Source organism: Peromyscus leucopus, chromosome 13 (genome assembly GCF_004664715.2).
Source record: "Peromyscus leucopus breed LL Stock chromosome 13, UCI_PerLeu_2.1, whole genome shotgun sequence".
In the NCBI taxonomy this organism is placed as follows: Eukaryota; Metazoa; Chordata; class Mammalia; order Rodentia; family Cricetidae; genus Peromyscus; species Peromyscus leucopus.
The window spans coordinates 47,522,956-47,545,138 of record NC_051074.1 but is presented as its reverse complement, the minus strand read 5'-3'; the positions used below and the strand labels follow the sequence as shown (position 1 = coordinate 47,545,138).

Genomic DNA, 22,183 nt, shown 5'->3' with positions numbered 1-22,183 from the left:
TTGTGAACTTGCTGAGCTACAGGTGTGTCCTTACCTTTCTGTCATCCATTCAGAAGGCCTGTAGATGAGACCATCATTTTGAGTAATGGATGCTGTTCAAGTGGTTGGGATTTTACTGCCCCAGTAGCAAATGCACAGTGAAAAGTCAAGTATCTGGCCTTGAGGAGAGAGTCCTTAGATTAGTACTACTCCTCCGGCATCCACTTGGACTCTGCAGAGGAGCTAGGTGCTGTGTGCATGGGTAGAGTCCCCAGTGGGCACTTCTGCTGTGGAGGCAGGTAATGCAGGATGGAGACTGGGATGTAAACAAGGAACTACCATTCCTGGAAGAACAAAGTGGCTTTGCCTGGTCCTTTGAATATACAGGACTGCAGACTGGATTTGAGTCAGGGGTAAAGAATTAAAAGTGTTTGTTGAAATGCAATAAAAGAAGACAGCCCTCACAGCTCTACCATCAGTGTTTGGGAAATGACTATAGAGGAGGAGGCCGAGCACGCAAGGAGGAACTCCAGGAATGAGCAATAGAAGTTGAAAGAAGAACATTCCCACCATGGCAAATGCTGTAAGAGGCTACAAGCATGCACTCTGGACAGCTGGGCTACACCATGGTTGTAACAACCGGGGCAGAGAAGAGAGCAGATGGGACAAAGTCTTGGCTTACGCATGTATATTCTAATGAAGACGATCACAGGTATTTTTGCAGGTATTTCAGATAGTTGTTACATGCCATGGAAACTGAACATGGTAAAGGGCTCCTAAGTGACCGGAGAGCTTTCTGTTTTAGATTGGAGGAGCAGAAGACCTCCTTAGAGACGTGGCATCGGAACAATGGTCTAACTGCAAAGAGGAAGCCAAGGAGCGTAGGTATTTCAGGCAGTGGATGTGATGCAGGGACATTCTATGTGCTCAAGGAAAGCAGGGTGCCGTGTGGTAGGAGTTGAGGACTAAGGGAGTTAAGGGAAAGGAGATGCCAGGGACAGTCCCACAAGGAAATGGGTTCCACATTGTCTAGTTTCTTTTGGTAAGTCTTCAGCAAGGGGGAAATGATCTTAATTTAGGAGGCTTTCCTGACTGGAGAAGTAGACTGTAATTGGAGGTCAGAATAGAGGCCAGCAGAGTGTTAGGCTACCATACAGGCAAGCAGTGAAAAATGGCCCAGGATAGAAAGTTTTCAGATTACCATTGAAGACAGCAAGAACAGGTATTGCTTGCAGATTAGAATGGGATAACATAGAATTTGGGCTTCTATGACTAGGCATTGGAGAGTTGGAGTAAAAACATACTTGGTTGTGAGTGAAGGATTGATGAGCCTGGCAAGAGCTGTTTGAGAATAGTGATAGCAGCCAGAGGCACAACAAACGCGTGTGCGCTAAGAAGTGGGCTGGAGGTGAGCTGGCATGTGCATGATCTGGTGAGCTTGAGAAGCAGCACTTGGGGTTGTGAGAAGTGACGTCAGAGCAGTCTAAATAATCATATTGAACTAAATCTCTGGCAGAGGGAAAGTCTTTTTTAAAAAAGCCATTTTGGGAGGAGTGCTGTGCACGGTCGTGTGGGGTTGGCCATCACATAGAACGTCTTGTCCCCACTGACACAGGAGGACATGTGGTAGCCTGAGTGACAGCACCTAACATACTGTCAGGAAAGGACAACCAAGGTGTGCAGTGCTCCGTGGCTCCCTGACTGCCTCTGAAGAACGGGGACTCTGAGAGAGACTCGCTCCTCGGATACTTGGCAGTGCCGAGGATGCGGCTGGGAGTGTAGTCTCACTGAGAATGAATGTGTGATATTTGGTGGACAGCATTAGTCTAAGGGCCTGAAAACAGTGACTGACTGTTCAAGTTGTTTCCCTTCTCATGTTGATAGAAAGCACTTACATACCATTTGAGAGGTACCTTCCACGTCAGAGCTCAGCACCTAGTCTCTGTCAACTGGAGATCACAGAGACTTGGTGGGAGCTTTTCTTGTCATCCTCCAAACAGTACTGTTGGCCTCACTCATCTAGAGGTGACTTAAAGCATATGAGGCTGAGCATGGTGACCCATCCATGTAATCGTAGCACTTGGGAGACTGAAGCAGGAGGGTCGCAAGTTCAGGGCCCGTCTGAGCTACATAGTGATACCCTGTCTCACAAAGCAAGGAAGGAGATGTTATATGCAAATACTGCCAGATGTGTGTGTCTGTGTCTGTGTCTGTCTGTCTGTCTGTCTTAAGCATCCTTGATCCTAAAACCAGTCTCCCTTGGATACCAAGGAACAACCGATATCTCTCTGAAGAGAGACTTTTGAAGTAACAATTCCCAGCTTCCTTTACAATCTTCACTCAACTAACCTCACCCAGTTGCTTATAGCAAAGGCATTTGATTTGTCTAAGGTCATCCGTGAGAGTGTCTCCCTAACCCCCTGCCCGGTTTAAGAGTCCAGGGATAGACTGGCAGCTCTGTTTCCACCCTAAAGCCAAGCGAACTACAGATTATATAAAAGAAAACGGCTTCTTGGAAGTGACGATAGAGAGGGGAAGATGAAGTGTGAGGGAGCACCCTTGGGTGCAGGCGCTTCCTGAGAAAGGCACTGTGCTTGTGGTGCTGTCTGCCCAGTAGCCACTGGGAGGCTCTCTTGTCCTCGTTACTGTGAACTGGAAGACGTAAATGTGCTCAGGGTGACTTGGTTTTAGACGTTTGCTCCTGGCATGTCTGTAAAATCATGTAAAATAACATGTTTCCTGACAGCCTGAGTCCACGCTGGGCCTGTCTGCTGCTCCGCAGGTGTGAAGACTGTGCCATCCTCAGGACGCCCGCCCGTCACTGAGGGGCAGGCCTTGCAGAGCAGCCTGACCCTTGCCCTGGTCTCTGTAGCGCTCCCGTCAGACAGAGAGGAGTCACTCATACTCAGCGCTTACCCAAACCAAGTCAAAGACCAGCGCTCTACTTTTGCAGGTCTACTTGGAGAGACTTCTAACTTACGCTGAGATTGACATTTGTCCCACCAACTGGAAGAGAATTGTGTTGGGAGCCATCCTTCTTGCCTCCAAGGTTTGGGATGATCAGGCCGTGTGGAATGTGGACTACTGCCAGATTCTCAAGGACATTACAGTCGAGGACATGTGAGTTCTGAGGTTTCGGTGAACTTCCTAACCATTTGTCTAGTACTCCAATTTGCTCCCATAAGCTTTACATAAAATTTAAAGAGTGTTTTTAAAGACTGTTTTGAACAGCCAATGGAAATAGACATAAACCTACATTCTTTCTATCCAGCTGTATAACTGTTCGTATCTTCTGTCATTAATTGGTAGGTGTTGATGTAGTATTTATAACAATGTGTTGGATAAATTTTTCTTGTGGCTTTGGCGTCCTTTGCAAGGACAGCATAGCACAGTATATATTTTGCTGCTTTTTAAAATCCACCAGTTCTGCTCCCCTTTTAAGGGGTACATGCCTGGCTTTTGAAATGTGTCTGTCTGCCAGTGTTCATGTCTTAGAGCCTCTGAACTTCTTCGAGGTTTGAGCTTTAGCCTGAGTCTTTGATTGTGTATTTACTTCTGTTGGTCCTACACCTTTTTTTTTTTTTTTTTTAAATCTGAGCATCTAGAACAGAAACTATGAGGTACAAAAGTAAAAAGAGGATGTTCCTGCCTCCTCTCCATGTGGAGTGTTTGTTTTTAGAAATTGGTCTGATGGGCTAGAAATCTCAGGCTTCCACTCAGGCAGGCAGTCCCAGAAGCAGCTCGGGGGCTTGCTTCACCAGGTAAAGGGCACACTCTGCACTGTCCTGTCCTACTCTGCCAGCCCCAAGCTGCCAAGAGCACAGCCTCAGTGATGGCCACCAGCATGGTGCTGGAACACACCGAAGGCTTCCAGTCCAGTACTCAGGCTGGGAAGAGCAGGCCTGTGACCTCTGCAAGAGGAGCACCAGAGGTTTCCTGCAGACTTGACAGCGTCCACTTGACAGTGGAGATAGATGTCCGTGGGTAGCACATAAGATAGCGTGGTGACGAAGAAACCCTTGGTTATGTTGATTATCATAGGAAGATCAATACATAATGAGGGTAATAGAAGTTACCCATTCCTGTAGTTAGGACTGTCCCTCAGAACCACCACACTGTTCGTAACTGAAGTGACTAAGGGACCACTGTTGGCAGCAACTGGAGTGTCTGGTGGAAGTGACCACTTTGATTGTGGCACTGGTAGCCACCTGACCAAAGGATATGACAAAATTTGAAACAGATGGACATAATGTACTTTTGGAAGTTACCAAGGCCAGAGTGACTTTGATTACTTTGTCAATCGTACAAACTGGCTCCTGGAAAAAACAAAATGTGTAATCATATATACTGTAAACGGCAGCTGAAAATATTTAATACTTAAACTCAGCTGCCAGGGGCTCTAGTTTAGTTGTAAGATCAGAAAAGGTGCAGAAAGGTATTTGAGTTTCCCGGACACGACCCCACTGCAGGGCAGTGGTGACAGTCTGGTACTCTTTGCCACCCCTTTGTTCTGAGCAGAGGAACACCAGGAGCCGTGTTCCCAACAGTCGCCTTGTGTTTATGGTCCTGGAGAACTGAAGAGCATGGCAGGTTAACATGCATTTTGTCTCCTTCCCCTGCTGTGGGTGATTTGGAGTGCCCTTATTATTTTTCCATCTAAATTAAAAGTTAAAAATCAGTATCTGTCAGATTTCCCTTAAAACTTTCCACTATGTATGTGTCTTGTTAGGACATATTTCTGTTCAAAAGAATAAGTTAACTAGGCAGCTGCTGCTCAGAAAATGTACTGTGCCGATAAATAGTGTGCATTCAGCCATGTGAAAAAACAACAACAAAAACCCAGAAGGTGCATATTCTGTTGGCATAATGCTTTTCTTCAGTGATTAAACCTCTATTAATAGCCGTGTTAATCCCGTGAAGGACTGTGTTTCAACACAGTTAAAATGTATTAGCGGAGAAAATATAAAAGGGACAGAGAAGTACAATTGTTCCTGTAGCAAATTAAGTCTTGATTACCTGATTATTAAAACATTATCTGATTTACATTTCTATAGGCTTATTGCCATATGAACAGGAAATTAATTTTGGAAGTAGACTGCTTAGCTTTAATTTTAGCAGATGAGAAAACCATATTTTACCTACTTTCTATATAGAATGTCAAACACTTTTTGAGGCAGTGAAGAAAATATTAAAAATTTAAAACTAAGAAACCAAGTAAGTATGTTCTAAGACAAGCCTCTGTCGTGTTTGCTTAAGTATTTATAATTTTTCTGTAATTTCTGCAGGGATTATGACTGGTCAGGTTTACTCTAATTTTGTGGGGGTTCAGCAAGGTCAGTATGGTCACATAGCACAGAGGGGCTCCTTGTCCACATTTCCCACCGTATTGAGCTCCCCGTGTGCACATTCTGTCCTGGCTGGGACAGCAAATGCTGAGTGTCCTGGGGGCTTTATTTCCAGCACAAGAACCGATTTCTTGGTACAGTGCTCCACCAGGTGTAGTGTACTCAAGTGGGTTTGGGGTAGCCAAGACATCTGTCTTTGATCTCTGCTTTCCAGAGTTTCCGATGAGTACCTGACTGTCACAGTGACAGTTTGTCACCTTAGTGTAATATTAAGGGGAGCAGAAACTTGCATTGTGCCCTTTGACATAGCCTCGTGCTGGGGCCAGGGGAAGGGATTTCCTTTCCCATCCAGTGTGGCTTATTTATTTTTTTATTTATTTATTTGAGATGAATCCTTGTTGCTCAAGAGTTTTCCCCCTCCGAGATAATAGCGCGGCTCTCGATGGATCCATTTGTTGCCGTGGTGATGCGCCCACTCCTTTTGTTGGCGCGTCTCTACTTCAATAAGCCCCTTCCTGTTATCAGCCTGGGGAAATGTCTGCAAGTTCTTCAGAGCTAATAAACAGCATACATCACCCCTTTCATCTGCTCACTAGAGCGGGCCTGCGAGTGAGCGTGGAGGACGGCCGCACAGCTGCACTAATGGAACTCTGAAGAATGAGCCTGCAAGTCAGCAGCACAAGTGCAGGAGAGGGCCGTAACCTTTCCCCTCGGCCCAGACGCAGTGCTGGGATGCAGAGAGGACCACGGATGCTCGCCCTTGTTTGATTGAGCATTAGGATGTTAGTCCAGCTGGTAGCCTTCATGGGTTCCAAAACAGAATTTAGAGCTATTCTAGAAACTCTGAATGATAGTTGTGAAGATAGCCCAGTTGACTAAAATTGTCCTGTGTGGGTTTTGCTGTGTTCCTCCTCCCCAGGAATGAGATGGAAAGGCATTTCTTGGAGCTGCTCCAGTTTAATATTAACGTTCCTGCCAGTGTTTATGCCAAATACTACTTTGACCTTCGCTCCTTAGCAGATGACAACAACCTGAATTTTCTGTTTGCTCCTCTCAGCAAAGAAAGAGCGCAGAACCTAGAGGTAAGGCTGCATTCACTAAGTGGGGTTTGCTGCAGACCCGGCCAACATCTGTGAAGACAATGAAAAGCTTTTAAATTAGCACAGTGGAGAGGTTATTATCTCTCTGGCATCATATTTCCTGGTCCTTTTGTGTTTCTATAAGTATCTACATTATATAGAGAGGTAGATACTGCCTCCTGTGATCACAATTCAGTCTTTTTAACCAAATGAAATGTAGTTATAATAGTTTCCCTATTGAAGCTTTGCATTCCCACATAATCATATGTAGATAAGTTCTTGAAATTATATTCTTAATTATTCCTACTTATATATCACAACTCTGCTGCACTTCACTCGGTTGACAAATTGTCAGTTAGATACCATGAGTTTATTAGCATTAGTGGCTAAACTGAGAGACCTATGTTTAGGATGCAAAATGCAAGTGTATTTCTCATACTAGATACAGGAACTACATAGTGTTTTCATAAAAGTGGTAACAGGCACCAGGGAGGTGGTTCAGAGGCTTGAGAGTGGATCCAAGTTCAAATACCAGTGGTGACACCTAGTGTCTCTCAACTGTCTATAACTCCAGCTGTAGGGGATCAAGCACCTTCAGACATCCGTGGGTAGCCCTCCCCTATACACATATATACATAAATGTTTTTAAAACACTGAAAGTGGTAACTTAAATAAGGCAAAGTAATATTTAGGGGGGCTCAGAGGTTAAGAGCACCGGCTGCTCTTCCAGAGGTCCTGAGTTCAATTCCCAGCAACCACGTGGTGGCTCACAATCATCTGTAACGAGATCTGGTGCCCTCTCCTGGTTTGCAGGCTTATATGCAGGTACAACGTGTATACATAATAAATAAATAAGTCTTTAAAAAGAAAGTAATATTTATGGCTTAAAATTTTTAGTAACTGTCACAGTGATTCACATACTTTAGGATGGAATTTCCTTAAGTACCTTGATAATTTAGAATGTTTTTCTACTGTTAATGTGCTAGTGAAATAGTCATTAGACTCCTACCATCAACTATAACACTGGTCAACTTTTGTTAGACCATTGGAACTGAGTAAACACTAATTGTTTTGGCACGGGTGTGTGCTCATGTTTAGGAAACAGTTATTATACAAGTAACATGATACTGATGTAAAAAAGCCTGTCACAACATCTCCATCTTTGAGAACTCAGTTGGTATGTGTGTGGTATGTGCATGTGTGTGGTGGCCAGAGGCTGACATAGGTGTCTTCCTCAGTCACTCTCCACTTATATTCTACAGTAGGGTGTCTCATTGAACCTGGAGCTCATCAGGTTGTTGGATGGTCACTGAGACTCCTTTTACCACTTGGTAGCACTGGGATTACAGGCCTGTGCCACCACACCTGGCACATGCCAAGGAATCCAGTCTCCAGTTCTTAATGCATGCACAGCCAGCATTTTACCTGCAGAACCATGTCTCCAGCCCGAGGAACCAGGCTTTTAAGCAACTTAAGTTGCCAGTTTGCAGGCATTGAGTCCTGACCCTGAAAAGATTAGGAAACTAACAGGAAGTAGCATCCCCAAGGCGTAGCACTGTAGACCTTCATCCTCAGATAGCCCAAGTGGCTGCATTTGTTTAGAATCTAAAGGATGGCTCAGTATACCAGTAAGTCTCCATGGAGGTAGTTTGTGTTGCTTTTGTTTGTTTGTTTGTTTTGTTTGCCTTTAGGTTGCATTCTTTTTAAACCTCTGTGTTGTTTGATTGCTTTTCCTAGGCCATTTCAAGGTTGTGTGAAGACAAATACAAAGACTTGTGTAGAGCTGCTATGAGAAGATCCTTAAGCGCTGATAATTTCATTGGTATTCAGCGCTCGAACGCCATCCTTTCTTAAGAGAGAGACATGAGGAGTGGGAACACCAAGGACTCCTCATTGACAAAGACTGGAGAAATAGCACCTCTCCTGGTCAGAGACCAGCATAGGTGGGACTCCCCGAATGGAAAGACCTCAAATTCACGAGACTCTGGACAGTGACTGCTGACTCCATAGGAAAGAATGGGACCTTGTCAAAACAACCACTCTCTGTCCTTTGTAATGTAAACCGTTACAAAAACCACTCCAAAGCAAAGCTCTGACCACACACAGATATTGCTTACCATGTAGGCCAATGGCTGTGAAATATGTGAGGTTTTTAAATTGTTTCAATTTTTAGACTTTCGTTTGAGACAGGGTCTTATGTAGCCTGGGCTGGCCTCAAACTCAATATATGACTGAGGCTGGCCTTGAACTCCAGAATCTTCCTGCCTCTACCTCCCAAGTGCTGGGATTACCACGCCTGGCTCAGATTTTTAGACTTTAAAGACACTAACCATATAACTTTGGTTTTTCTTGCCCCACCCACCCCCTCCAACTGCTGCATATGCTTTTAGAATTGATTCAGTATTACCATTAAAACATGAGACTCCTTCCCATTTTTGTGGTGCTGGGAATCAAACTGAGGACTTAGCATGTGCTTGGTGAGCACTTGACCACTGAGCTACACTCCTCAGCCCCAAGCATGGGATACTTAACACTCATGAAACCACCTAGGAGCACGTTGTAGCATCGTTGGGTATTAAAAGCTCTCCTACTGTGTCATCAAGCTGCTAGTCATTATTGGCAATCAGTTTAAATTACCAAAAAGCTGCAGGCTGACACTCGCCATTCATATTCTCTGCAAGCACTGCTTGCTGGCATTTTGGTCTGTTTGGAGCCATAAAGAGAAAGTATCAGTTGTTGCCGACTTCTGTTGGGTCCACGCTGCATTTCCTGTGAACTATTAATGGTGCTTCTCATTTTCTGATGGTTTTTCTCATTGTTAAACAAGTGTATTAAAAGATATTTTCATAATGCCAAACAACATAGTGGTCTAGTGATCATGAGCAAAAAGCAAAAACACAAGGTGTCCCCCAAATTAGTGATGCTTCTTTACACTTAGTGGTCCGTGTCTGGGCTCTCTGGGGATACTGCAGCAGAAGTAGAAAAGCCACAGGCCTTCACAAAAACGTCATTTGAAAGTTTTAATTTTACCAGTGTGAAATAATTAAGCTTCTAATTATTTTTTTGTTTCTCTTGAAGATTGCAAACAGTGAACCAAAAAATTAAACTAAAGCTTGATATTTCAATTTGGGGGATTAAGTTGACGGCTATACAATGTATAGTGCTCATTAAGTTATTACTTACACTTTCTAGATGATAAGTTCTGCACTTCTTGGGGTTCTGCTTGAGCCAGTTTGCAAGTATGGAAGCTCTCATACAGATACTTTGCACAGATGGTTAACACACTGTCAGCTTGAAGTATTTGGGGGCTTTACCAGGTTAGATTCAATTGAGAAATTGTTAACTCTAACATTGAACAGTTTAAAAAAAATGTACAGATGAATGGCTTGAAAAAAGGCATTTGATTGCTGGGTTACGGTTTTGAAACTGCCATCCAAGGATAGTACACTTTAAACATGTGCCTTAGATTATGGAGCGATATTATGAATGAGAAGCTGCTGTTCCTACAGTATATTCTTGCAGAGCTTGAATCCTGTCCGAAACAGCATTTTGCTAGTCATTAAAACACTTTGTAGCTTTCTCTGCGCAGTTACTGGCTCTAGGGCTGCGGTTCATCTTTTCAGCAGATACTGAAGAAGGATATGTCTAGCATACACGCAAAGAGGCAGTGCGGAGATATGATTAGGAATGTAAAACAGCTGATTAATCCTAGGTAATAATAGAAAGGATTTGGTGTAATTTCAAGGATACTGGTGCGATCTGCTGCATATTTTCAACATGCAACTGGGTTAACGCTGAGGAGTTTCATATGTTAAACAAGACATGTGGGCAAGTCTGCTAGCAACGTCTAAGTGCTTGCGTGTATCTCTCTGTTGACAGAAGGCTGCAAATGGTGTCACCGTACACTGCAATGTATTAGAAGCAGATTGCGAAAGTATTGAACTGGTCTTCTGCTGGTTCAAGTGCAGTTTCCAAAAAGTGCGATGACTAGTACGCAAATTTTAAGAAGAAAGTGAGTTGATGAAAAGCTGTTATCTAAATCGTGACTCATCGCTGCGCATTATAATTTACTTTTATTTTTCAGTTTTGAAGTCATGATCGTTCAAGCGATAGAATCAAGTTCCTGTCAAGGATATTGACTTTGCTTAGCTGAATTGCAGGCATGGGTGACTAAAATACTGTAACGCTGTATAGGGAGTGAATGTCTATGCGCACAGGGATTAATCAGGGATCGTGGGAGAATACTGAGACTCAAGACTCCTCAGCCCTCCACTTTCTGCTCCTGAGTGAGTTCCCTGGATGTAAGCAATGGTTGATTAAAGTAGTGGGGCTACATGGCCTGCGGCAGTGATTAATGTTTAATTTGCTTAAACGTATTGTTATCTGATTCAAGATTGTTTGAGAGGGTCAGATCGTTGTAATTAAGTTCAGCGGTAGAATGCGTCAAATGTCCTTTGGGTGCGTGTTGGCACATATGTGCAAATACTGGGAACTAGTGTGAAGGGAGGGGGAAACCATTCATGATAAGGATCAGATAAGAGGAGTGAGCCATCAGTGGTGGTGGGCAGGCATGGGACGTGTGATGTCAAGATGGTGGCGCTAGCGGGTATGGGATCGTGATGCGCTGGAGTCGAGAAGGCGGGCAGAGGAGCGAACCTTGTATCTCTCATGTAGAAGACCAGGATGTTACGAGTGCCCAACACCTTTCAGACCTTGCTTCTGTAAATAAATATACACGGTCCTAGACTCGGCACAAGACGTGTTGCAGTTAATACCAGACTTTGCATCTTCTATGTAGAAATGCTGACTGTGTGAGTTCAAGTTCAAGACAATGATTGTTGACATGTTGATGCTTTAGAATTGACGAGTAAGCTGAGAATCTGGCTTTTTCTGCCTTGACAAGAATGTATGTACAGTAATGAATCTGATAGCATAGTCTTTAGACATGTATTAGAGCAATTGGAAAAAATCACAAGTGTTGTCCTAGGATTCTTCTCGAGTCGAGGAGATATGTCATCTAAGAACGCATTGCTGGATTAACAAATATCAGGGTCGGGTTCGATTCAACATAATAGCAATCTTTTACTGTGGTTCTTAAAACGCTCACTGTGCGGGGTAATCAAATTCATGATCATGGTGACTTAACCATAGAGCCGTGTTGGCAAGGGACTATTGATTCTCTGTCTGAGTAGGATGCTACTATGTAGCTTAGACAGGAATAGCTGACAGGTTGATCCTGTGAACATGTAATCTGTGCTTTGGCTAGAAGTGGGACCGTGTAGACTGAGAATGGCTCCCTTGGTGCTTGACATATGAATGTGAGATTTGTCATTGTGGATAGTTAATAGGCATCAACGAGAACTATTAATTTCAAACTATTACATGGTCAGATTTGTATTTTTTTTTGCTCAGAGAGGATGGTCTTAAGCACCTGTGCTCATGTGGAGGTTCTGCATCCCAGAAACCTGGATAGTAAGCACAATGGCCTCTTACTCCAGCGAGATCTGCATGCTCCGACTCAGACGCACTGTGCAACGTTTTTTTTTTTAAGAATTGGCTCTTCTATGAGATGCTACTGTTTGAGTTAAGTTTAGCATGATTGTTTACAGAATCTGATGTTTTAGACGTTGGCACCACGAGTAAAGAATTGGTTTCTTGCTTTGACACTAGAATGTAGAGTTCATTGTGTCATGGATGGCCTAAAGGTCACTGATTAGGACATTCTGTCAAATGAGGCTGGCCTTAGAGCTTGAGTGCTATTAGCATCTTCTAGCTTCTGCCCGAAAATTAAAACACGATCGTGTGAAAAGATGAGGTCTGAGATTGAACAGTGTTCTGATCCCATGATGAAGCTATAGCCTATTTGTCTATGGCGTTAATTAGATCTGCTGTGATGATAATTGCCTTTTGTTTTTTTTTTTTTGCATTATACAAAAAAGATAGGTCTGAATGCAGGTTTGATCCCAGTGAACTACCATTCTTGCAGGCTGAAAAGTGGCTGCTGCTTAGTAATTCCCTGTGTTTATCGTTAGATTTCTTTGACTGGATCAGTTTCCAACCCAGCCCACCCTTTCACATTTCCTGGTGTTGTTGTTTTTTATTCAATTACAGAACTTTGGTTTTATCACAGCTCAGCTTGGTTTAGTTTCTTCTATCCCTAAACACAGTATCCCTTGGTTCAAAGACGCCAGTCAGTCGGTATTACAACACAGGTATCAGGTTAGACTGTTTTCATAAGCTAAGCTATGCAGGCTAGCTAAAACCTTTCATAACCCAGTCTATCCTCCAGCCAGGTTTAAAACAACTGGTTTGCCTGCCTGGTCCTTCACCCACAAGCTGCATTCTCAAGATAGCACTATTTGGAAAGAAAGCACTCCGCAGAGAACTATCCCAAGGTAAAGTGCTAGTTTCTATGTAAACTGTGTACCTAGTGTGGGTCAACAAGTCCAGCATAAGATCACCTCCAGTCTAACTGCCAGCCACTTTAACCTGGCTGGAGGCTCGGCACCGTGCCCGCCAATGCCACGGTGGATAGAACAGGGCTGTTTCCCCTGGTATCTAAGAGTAGCCTTGGATTCTTGGGCTCTTTTCACTCCACCATTGTAGGTGGGTGTGCCAGAAAGGGGACGTGTACTTACTGTGAAATAAACGTCAGCAGTCTCACCTTGTGGTTGGCGATCTTCGGGGTGCAGGAAGGGATGTGAAGTGGTATCGAAGAGGAACCCTGACTCCAGTGGAAAGTTAACATTCTTTTAGAAGGGAGAAGTTCAGGTAGTCTTTAAAGGTTTTAAAACACCCAGCCATGTAACGGCAGTAAAAATTGGGCAATTGCGGTGTGACTAGGGAAATTCATAGTCCCAGAACCTATGAGCCACTGGAGTATGACGGCTTAAACACCCTGCTGCTCCATTTCCTTAACCTTCAAGTCTGCAAACCACCTGAAGTGCCAGTGGTTACTCTCTAGGACAACTAATTCCCCCAAAGGCTGAGATGCTTTGTGCTCCGCCCCCTCCCCCACCCCACCCCCCACACTCCCTACCCGGCTCAAGCCCCTGAGGGCCTGTTGGAGTAGGACCATTCCCAACTTTGTCACCTGTAATCTTTCTGGCTAAGGTCCAACTTGGCACGCTTCGTGTTGGTTACCATAAAAGCCCTCCACTGGCGCCAGGTCCGAGGAAATGCAGGCTTTCAGCGGCTCCCAGGCGAACTGGCTCCTTAGCTCGCCTGTGCCGGCCCACCCACCTTCCCCAGAGCAGCTGCCTCCAGCTCCTCCGTGCTTAGCAATTCCGTGGCTGACAGTGCAGTCATTGAAATATCACACTGTGTCTCGATAGGGTCACCAAACCAGCTACCTCTCATCAGCTGAAAGTCCAAAGTCAACAATGAGCCTTCTCTAAAAGCAATATGGTTATCATGAACTCTGGATCCCAGAGCACTAGTGTGAAGTCTGATGACGTCTAGAGTTCACAGTAAAGGGCCAGCATTGACTTCTTAGTTGTAACATGTACCATGGTTTAAGACATTAACACATATTTGATCCCAGCAATTGAAGCAGAGGCAGGTGGATCTCTGTGAGTTTGAGGCCAGTCTGTGGACTACCATAGTTCCAGGACAGCTGTCTCTACATAGAGAGACCTTGTCTCAAAACAAAAACAAAAGATTATTAGCATTAGGGGAAATGGGTAAGGGGCAAACAAGGACTCAGTTATTCATGCAATTCTTTTAAATGAGTAATTTTAGATTTACATAAAATTACTCCCAGGTTTAAATATCTTTATAAAAAACAAAACCCACTGAAGGTCCTAGGGCTAACTTAATCTCCGGTCCTGGGGCTGAGACTGGAATGCATTTCCCAGGAAGAGCCCCAGTTGATTCTTATGCAAACAGCCAGTGGGAGCTGTTCTCTCCATTCCTCTCCATCCTGCACCAGGAACAGTGGCAGACTCCTAGCTTTACTTACCTTTCCCTGATTTAACCTTTGAAATCTTCTGAACCCCTAAACGTAAGTACTATTCTTCTCTCTTCACACATGAGAAATCTGAAACACAGGTTAAGTGTCCTGGATCTGGGCCTATAAGTAGTGGGGCTGGGATTTGAACCAACAATCAACCTGTATCCTCAATCCACACACACACACAACCACTCTCCCTCTAAGCATGGCTTCCATCTTGACAAACTAAAGAACTCTGTAAATTGAGTCATTAAAAAAAAAAAAAAAAGAAATGGTGTTATTGCCAATGATTTTAGGGGTCCCACCTTTCCTCCAACCTTTTAAGGACCCTCTGCTCCAGCTTCTGATTACTCTTTCTCCACTGGGTGAAAGTGAGCCAGGAGAAAACAAGGTGGAGACATACTAGAGTCTTGTACATGCATGTGAATTGTAGTTACTCTTCAGCAGATGCTGCTCTATGTTTCTCAGACTGCCTCTCTCTCCCCGACATATACTGAAGTCCGTGGCAATCACACTGACACTGGGTTAAATGGCCATTATTATATTTCTGTCCTATACATCTAAAGCCTTAAGTACCCATCTTTCCCTCACATTTTCCTACAAGGCCTGAGAGTATCGCTGGTGAACACCATGAGATGTTCCCTTAGGGACTTACTGAATTTTGTCAAGGCAGGAACCCACATGTAGAAGCTAGCCCAGCAATAAGCGTTCCGACGCCCAGTCAAATTATCTGGGGATGGGGAAGGGAACTGGGTGTCATTCTCTCTTGGCTCCTGACTTGAAGTACTTTGAGCTCAACACCTGCCCCTCAACCAGACACACAGAGCATGCAGCTTATCGAATAGGCACAGTGCACCCGTGTGATCAAACGGAACACAGTCAGACCATGTCTCTGTTCTTCACGGAGTGCCCTTCTTCAAGTGAATAGTGAAGCAAACAGCAGTGTCGGCGAGAGAAACCCAGGAAGCACGCACGGGTGAGGAAAACGTGTTCCTCTTGTGGTTGCCATTTGGTCGATGATACTGATGAAAATTCGGTTGCTTATACTCTAAGGATATCTGAGACATCTGACAATCAAGTTAGGATCTGCATCTCAGATACTCTTAGAAACCAGTGCATTTCTCCATAAATAGGAGAAAAAGACTCTACAGCGTTATTATATTTTCTTCACCATTGCTTTAATGCATTTTAAAAAGTTATCTACATGAATTGGGAACAAAGAAACAAAAATAGACATTTCTTTGTTTTTCATAAATAACTAATCTCCATATTTGATAAAAATCTTAAACCATTATTTTACTTTCCCACAAATATAATACAAAAAAATTCCAAAATAATAAGGTCAACAAGTTAAGGATCTTGAGACTAACATAACCACATATAATTGCTGTTGTACTGACTTCCAGGCACAAAACAAAACAAAACCTCTCTTCAGAATACTCTGGGTTTCCTTTTGCTAGTGTTATGGATTCAGAATTTTAATCATTGCCAGTCAAGCTGATTGTCTACAAATAAAATATTGCTGGCTCTGACTTGTGAGTGCTAGATTTGGCATGACAGTGACGATTCTTACTGCATGGGATGGATAGGCACTATACATGTATGCAAATCATACACAGCACTGAATGCCCTGGACCCCAACTACTCACTCGGTATGTGCCTCATCTGGCTCAGTAATAAATTCACCTGCACCAACCCGTATCAAAAGTCACTAAATCTCTCTCTCATATACATATACATATATATAATATATATATTACGTATATACATACCCACAAAACATACATACTATACATAGTTTGTAACAACATGAATTAATATTGTCTTCAAATGATGTACCACAGACAGACATTATTATCCTGGATTAAAAAAAAAAAAAAATAAAACACCCTGCAACTGTCATTGAGCTACCAGAAGCTTCTGAGAGTCTGAACAGGGTTGGTTACATCCTGCCTCCCCTTCACCCTTCTTTGATGTCTTGATAATTTTTCTTTCTGAGCTGTCTTCCCCAAGCCAGGCCGTTTCTTTCCCAGGATCACTTGATTGGACTTCGGAGACAAGAAAGGGACACAGGGAGGCAGCAGGCAATTCTTAGCGGCCACGGTACCTCACACCTGCCTAGATTTGTGATGTGCTCAGTCCTGTTGGCCACATTCGGGTGTTAGAAAGCACTTATTCAAAGCTTTGTCCCTCCCACCCGCCTTGGTCTTTCTGTAGAGCACAAAAGTGGAAGGAGCTTCCTTAGCGGGCACAGCAGTTCATTAAAATATACAACTGTGCCCCCTAGCTCTGGGGTTCCCATTCTACGCTCGCCGGTGCAGGTCACGGATGCTGTTATTAAAGTTGGGTGTATGATCCATGACGTTTTCTCTTGGCAGCCGGTGTCAAGATTAGTGCTGCCCTGGCCCAGGAGGGAACAGCCTAATGAATACCAACTTAGAACAAGTGCCATCGGCGACACGTTAGTTAAGCTTGGACATGCGCACAATTACACACGAGGCATGACACCCAGGCCCTGGCCACTGGCGATGGTCACATGAAAATATGACAAAAGGGTCGCAAGAATAAACCAATAAGGCACCAAGGAAAATGATTCTCATCCAATTCAGACAACTTCAAAGTGTGAGGGAAATAATATTTTTAAATAATAAAAAAAATTTTTTTAAAAAATCAAACCAAACCAACCATCCTAACATTTGGCCATTGGAGGTCCCATGTCTTTCTTTAGACTACCTAAATCCTCCCCCTCTGACCTGGGAAGCATCAGGAGGCTCCAAGAGGTGAGAGAGGTGGCCAGAGCGTGCACACTGGAGCTGCGGCCCGGCCAAGTCCTCCCCAGGGACACAAAGCTGGCGGGGCAGAAGTTGCTAACTGCCCCACAGCTTTTCCTGTCATTTCATTGATTGTTATCACAACAGAAATGCAAAGCAGAGGGAAATGTGTGGTGGGAAGAGGGGGTGACCACCCGTACAGGCAGCTTCCCGCTCCCCTCCCCTAGGGCTGGCCAGAGACGGATGTGAGGAAGGCTTCAGGGAGGCAGGTGGGCTCTCTCTTTGTCTCCTGAGGGAAGGAGAGAAGAAAGGAGGAGGAGGGCAAGGATGAGAACAGAAACAAAGAGAGATCTGAGGCTTCTTCCAAACCTACGTAGTCCACCGCCTTGGCATCCATCTGTTTCAACTTTCCTATTTTTCAAAGGGAATTAATTGCTCTTTTTCCACCTTGGCATGTTGCTAAGACGGAAAAAAAAATCATTTTTTTATGAATTAAATCACTTTCCTCCACTTCATCCCACAACGTTTAGACACACTGTACATCTTTTCTAGATTCCTCCACAGTTTTCTTTGTGAAGAAGGAACAACGCAAACTCGGGCTGCAGATCCCGGAAAGATGTGCTGCTAAACAAGCCAAGAGGTCGAGGGGCTAAGAAAAGGGCCTCATTTGAAAAGACAGGAAAAGTGGTACTGAGGAGACAGGGGTCTATTGAGCTTCCCGGAAGAGGTTTCTGAATAGAGACTAAGACTGACAGAGTTCTACAGCTAGGTGTGCGTGCCAGGAGTTTTGTGGAAGCCACCGAAGTTTCCATTTCAATTCAAGCATCCGTGAGTAAAGGTAGCGCATTTTGCACACGTGAACAGCTTCTGAGCAACCCGAAGACTTAAGTCTTAAGCATTTCTCTTTCTCTCTCTCTCTCTCTCTCTCTCTCTCTCTCTCTCTCTCTCTCTCTCTCTCTCTCTCTCTCTCTCTCTCTCTCTCTCTCTCCTCCCTGCCTAGACTCCAGCTGTTTTTCTAGGGAAGCTTTGTGAAGTTTTCACGGCTTGGCCATTTGAGCTCTGCCTTCTGTGGGGACGAAACTTCTGTGGGGGTCACTTGCTGGCTGATGCACATTTCCCAGTAATGGCCCTCACACTCTTAGTGAATGAATACAGATTAGGAAAGCAAACAGACTTTTCTAATAGCAGAGAAACTGGGGGTGGGGGGGCTGTCGGTCACGATACAGGCTTTCTCAGAAGAGCAGGAAGAGAGAGCAAGGGGGGGTCCCTCGCCCCCACAGTAGCATTACACTGCCCCATAGTACAAAGCTTACGGTATGGGTCTTTTTTTTTTTTTTTTTTTTTTTTTCAGCGACTGCCAGGGCAGTGTGACTGCTCTGGGACTATCTGGCATTAACCTAGCCCCGAGTTCAGGGACGCTTGTTTTCCTTCCTTGGAGCCAATGTTTGCTCTCAGGTAACCAGCCTCCCTCCCCAGCTGCGGCGCTCCATTGGCGGGTGGGTGTGGCTTCTAATCACCGCTCCCCAGGAGGACTCAGAAAAGCAAGAAAGCCTGTTTAACATGATAAAGGAGGTGGGGTGGGAGGAGCAGATAAGAAGCAATGGGAATTTACTTTAATTACTGGAAGCATATCCGTTTTTTGTCCTTTAAGAGAGAGCCCCCTTCAGCAAGGATTCCTAAGTACTTCCAGAAGACAGAAATGGGTTTACTTTTACTGAAATTTGTAGCACAAGTACATTTAAAAATAGTAATAAGGGATCCCTGGAGCTTATTAAGAACCACCCATTCCTCCCTCCCTGGCCCGAAGCTCAGCACCTCACCGGTTCAGAACTCATTCAATCCATCGCTAGCCCTCTGGCTCTCACTCACTATGGCAAACGTGTGTGTCCGGCTCCACAATGCCACCTCTACCATTCAAGGCGTGACGCTGGCTCTCAGGAATGAATGAAATGACCCAATGCTTGTGAGCAAGGTTAAGGAGGCTCCCAAAATCTTTAGCTTCCCCAACCTTGTCACTTGGGGATGGGTCCTAACCATCATGCTCCATTCCCCGGGAGGACTTGAGGGGCCTATACACAGAACTAGCAGGTGGCCTCTGGCCTCTCAGTGTCCTGGACATTTTAAGCAGTGGAAGGAAAAACTAACTGGGAAAAAAAAAAAGGACAATCCACACCTTCCCAGTCACAGCAGCCTGTCACTGTTCACATTTTTTTAAAAAAAGAAAGAAAAAGACACACGTATAGGAAATATATTTTCCTAATTTAGACCACACAGTCCAAAGAAACCTGAACCAAGGGTAACCTCCTTACAATGCCGGCTTGAGGGTTGTGAAGTCCCCAAAGCAAAGGTAAATTTTGTTGCCAAAATGCAACAAAGTTAAAAAAAAAAATTAAAATACATATAAATTAAAAACAGGGTTCTTCTAAAGAAGGCAGTAAGAAATGCAAACTAGAATAACACCGCACGTGAGCCGAGCCCCCCGGCAGAAGACGGCGGGACAGGTCCTCTCTTGAACCCGACCCCTTCCCCTCTCCAAGCCGCCCAGGGAGGGGGCATCAGCACCAAGAAGGTAAACGGAAGTGACCTTCCCAAAGCTACCCAGCCCAACAACGCCCTCCTTCCACTCCAGCACTGTCCCTGGGGCCTCGGCCTCCAGGCCTCCTAGACATGCGACAGGGACACTTGCTTGTGGTAGGCGGCGGCGGCGGCGGCGGCGGGGCCCGGCGGCCCGGTCCTGCCGGTGAGCGCGGCGCTGGCCTCCGCATAGTCCCCTGCGGCCATTGCGCCCCCGCTCTTGTGGCCCCGCCCTGAGCTGCAGCAGCAGCGGCTGGTGAAGCGCCGCCAAGACTCCAGGGTCTTGCCGGACCAGATCCAGACTCCCGACGTGATGCCCACCACCAGGCACATGAAGTACTTGAGCATGAGCACCCAGTACTCAGGTTTGGCACGGGGCTGACCAGCGTCGGGTCCCGGGCACGAGCAGGTGAGGGCCGCCTCCCAGCTCTCCCGGTAGTGCTGCTCATACAGGTAGCAGGCCACCACAATGCTGGCTGGCACCGTGTAGAGCAGGGTGAAGATGCCGATGCGGATCATGAGCTTCTCCAGCTTGTCTGTCTTAGTGCCACCCTGCTTGATGACGCTCCGGATGCGGAAGAGCGACACGAAGCCCGCCAGCAGGAAGAGCGTGCCCACCAGCAGGTAGAGCACCAGCGGGCCCAAGACGAAGCCACGCAGTGAGTTCAGGTTTTGGTTGCCCACATAGCAGATGCCGGCCACCGGGTCACCGTCCACCGAGCTTAGTGCCAACGCTGTAATGGACTTGACGCTGGGGATGAGCCAGGCAGCAAGATGGAAGTACTGGGCATAGCCCGCAATGGCTTCGTTGCCCCACTTCATGCCAGCCGCCAAGAACCAGGTGAGCGACAGGATGACCCACCAGATGGAGCTGGCCATGCCAAAGAAGTAGACCAGGAGGAAGACAACCGTGCAGAGGGCAGGGCCAGTAGTCTCATAGTGGATGTGGCTGTGCTCGCGGCTGCAGGCGACGCTGGCATGGCCCACGACCAGGCGCACCAGGAATCCCAGGGACACACACAGGTAGCACGCAGACAAGAAGATGATGGGGCGCTCAGGGTAGCGGAATCGTTCCATGTCGATGAGGAAGGTGGCAACGGTGGTGGATGTGGAGATAAAGCACAGCACAGACCACAGGCCAATCCAGAAGGTGGCGAACGTGCGCTCGTCGGGGCTGAAGGACGGCTGGTAGCAGGGCACTGCACAGTTGGGCACCTGGCCGGTGCGCACCTTGTTGTAGAGAGGGTGGGACTCCTTCAGGATGGGCACGAAGGGGTCACGGCAAGTGCATACAGATGGACCTCCCGAGGGACACTCACCCCCGGAAGATGGCGCCCCTGGTGGGCCTGGGAGGGTGGGCTTTGCCGGGAAGGACTTGGGGGACAAGGTGGTGGCTTCGCTTCGGTTATAATCCATGCACAGAACCTCGGCGTCGCCACCCAGCACAGGGAGACGGTCGCAGCTCATGCGCTCCGGCCAGGCGAAGCCGTACTGGCGCATGAGAGGCGAGCAGCCGGCCTTGGCGCGCTCGCACACGGAGCGGCACGGTGGCAGCGGCTTGTGGTAGTCGGGCAAGCAGATGGGTGTGTACATGGAGCACAGGAAGAAGCGCAGGTCCGGTGAGCAGTGGATCTCCACCAGCGGCCAGAATTGGTGCACCTCCAGGCCTGCCTCGTCCTGCGTGTCGTGGTTGAACTGGTTGGGCATGTGCGTCAGGTTGTAGCCTATGCCTCGGCACATGGGCACCGTGATTTCCTGGCACACCGGAGCCTTGGAGGCGGCCGCTGCCCGGCCCACCAGCTGCGCCAGCAGCAGCAGCAGCAGCGAGGGCGGCGCGGACGGGTCGGGCCGAGCCATCGCCCCCTTCTCCCCCTGGCCTCTTGCTGCCCGCGAGGGTCAGCGCTGACCGACGAATCCGCAGCCGGGGCTTCCCTCTCCGGAATCTTGAGTGTGACGCCCGGGCTGGCAACCTGTTGGTTTCTTTTTCTCTTAAAGAAATCCGTCCAAAGATAAAACTGCTTCGGGAAGGCGCTGCCTCCGCCGGCAGCGCTCCACGCCAGATAGGGCTGGAGAGACGATTAGGGCTCAGATCCCAAGGACAGAACTCTAAAAAGAGAAGGTAGGGGGAGAAGAAAAATCGCAACCACTCCTCTCAGGGCAGCGCCAACCACTCGGTCTCCGTACGCGGTCACCAATCTCTAGATTAACTCCTTTCCTCGCCCCCCACCTCCTGGAACCAAACTTCAGACTCTCCCCCCCCCATCCCACTCCCCGCGCCCGCCTCCCTTTCCTGGCCCGGCCCTGCAGGCTGTGCCTGGGGCCAGAGAGCTCAGTCGCCGAGAAAGGGGCAGAGGAACCGGGAGAACTGGGATGAGCGGAATACGCGGGCTCTCACCTCCGAGGATCCTGCTGGGCGGCAGATGTCTGCAGCCAGCCGGGCTCCTCCGTCCCGCGACTCCGAATCCGGCCAGAGCTGGAAAAGTT

General features: G+C 46.5%; 2 protein-coding genes across 3 annotated transcripts in view; one reads left to right on the top strand and one right to left on the bottom strand.

The window, feature by feature from the left end:
• Window positions 1–9,546, top strand: part of Ccnyl1 (cyclin Y like 1) — a 36,097-nt gene extending 26,551 nt beyond the window's left edge. For both annotated transcript variants that reach the window (XM_028886700.2, XM_028886699.2), the window contains 3 exons: window positions 2,933–3,099; window positions 6,244–6,406; window positions 8,141–9,546. In XM_028886700.2, the coding sequence (XP_028742533.1) occupies window positions 2,933–3,099; window positions 6,244–6,406; window positions 8,141–8,257 (447 nt within the window). In that variant the 3' untranslated portion in view covers window positions 8,258–9,546. The remainder of the gene's footprint in view (window positions 1–2,932; window positions 3,100–6,243; window positions 6,407–8,140) is intronic.
• A 5,964-nt stretch (window positions 9,547–15,510) lies between these two features.
• Fzd5 (frizzled class receptor 5) lies at window positions 15,511–21,654 on the bottom strand. Its single transcript, XM_028886720.2, has one exon. The coding sequence runs from the start codon at window positions 21,554–21,556 to the stop codon at window positions 19,787–19,789; it is 1,770 nt and encodes a 589-aa protein (XP_028742553.1). The 5' UTR covers window positions 21,557–21,654; the 3' UTR covers window positions 15,511–19,786.
• Between the last annotated feature and the right edge of the window lie 529 nt (window positions 21,655–22,183).

Excerpts from the sequence above, each read along its gene's own strand:
- Fzd5 (XM_028886720.2), bottom strand. The coding sequence starts at position 21,556 with ATGGCTCGGCCCGACCCGTCCGCGCCGCCCTCGCTGCTGCTGCTGCTG.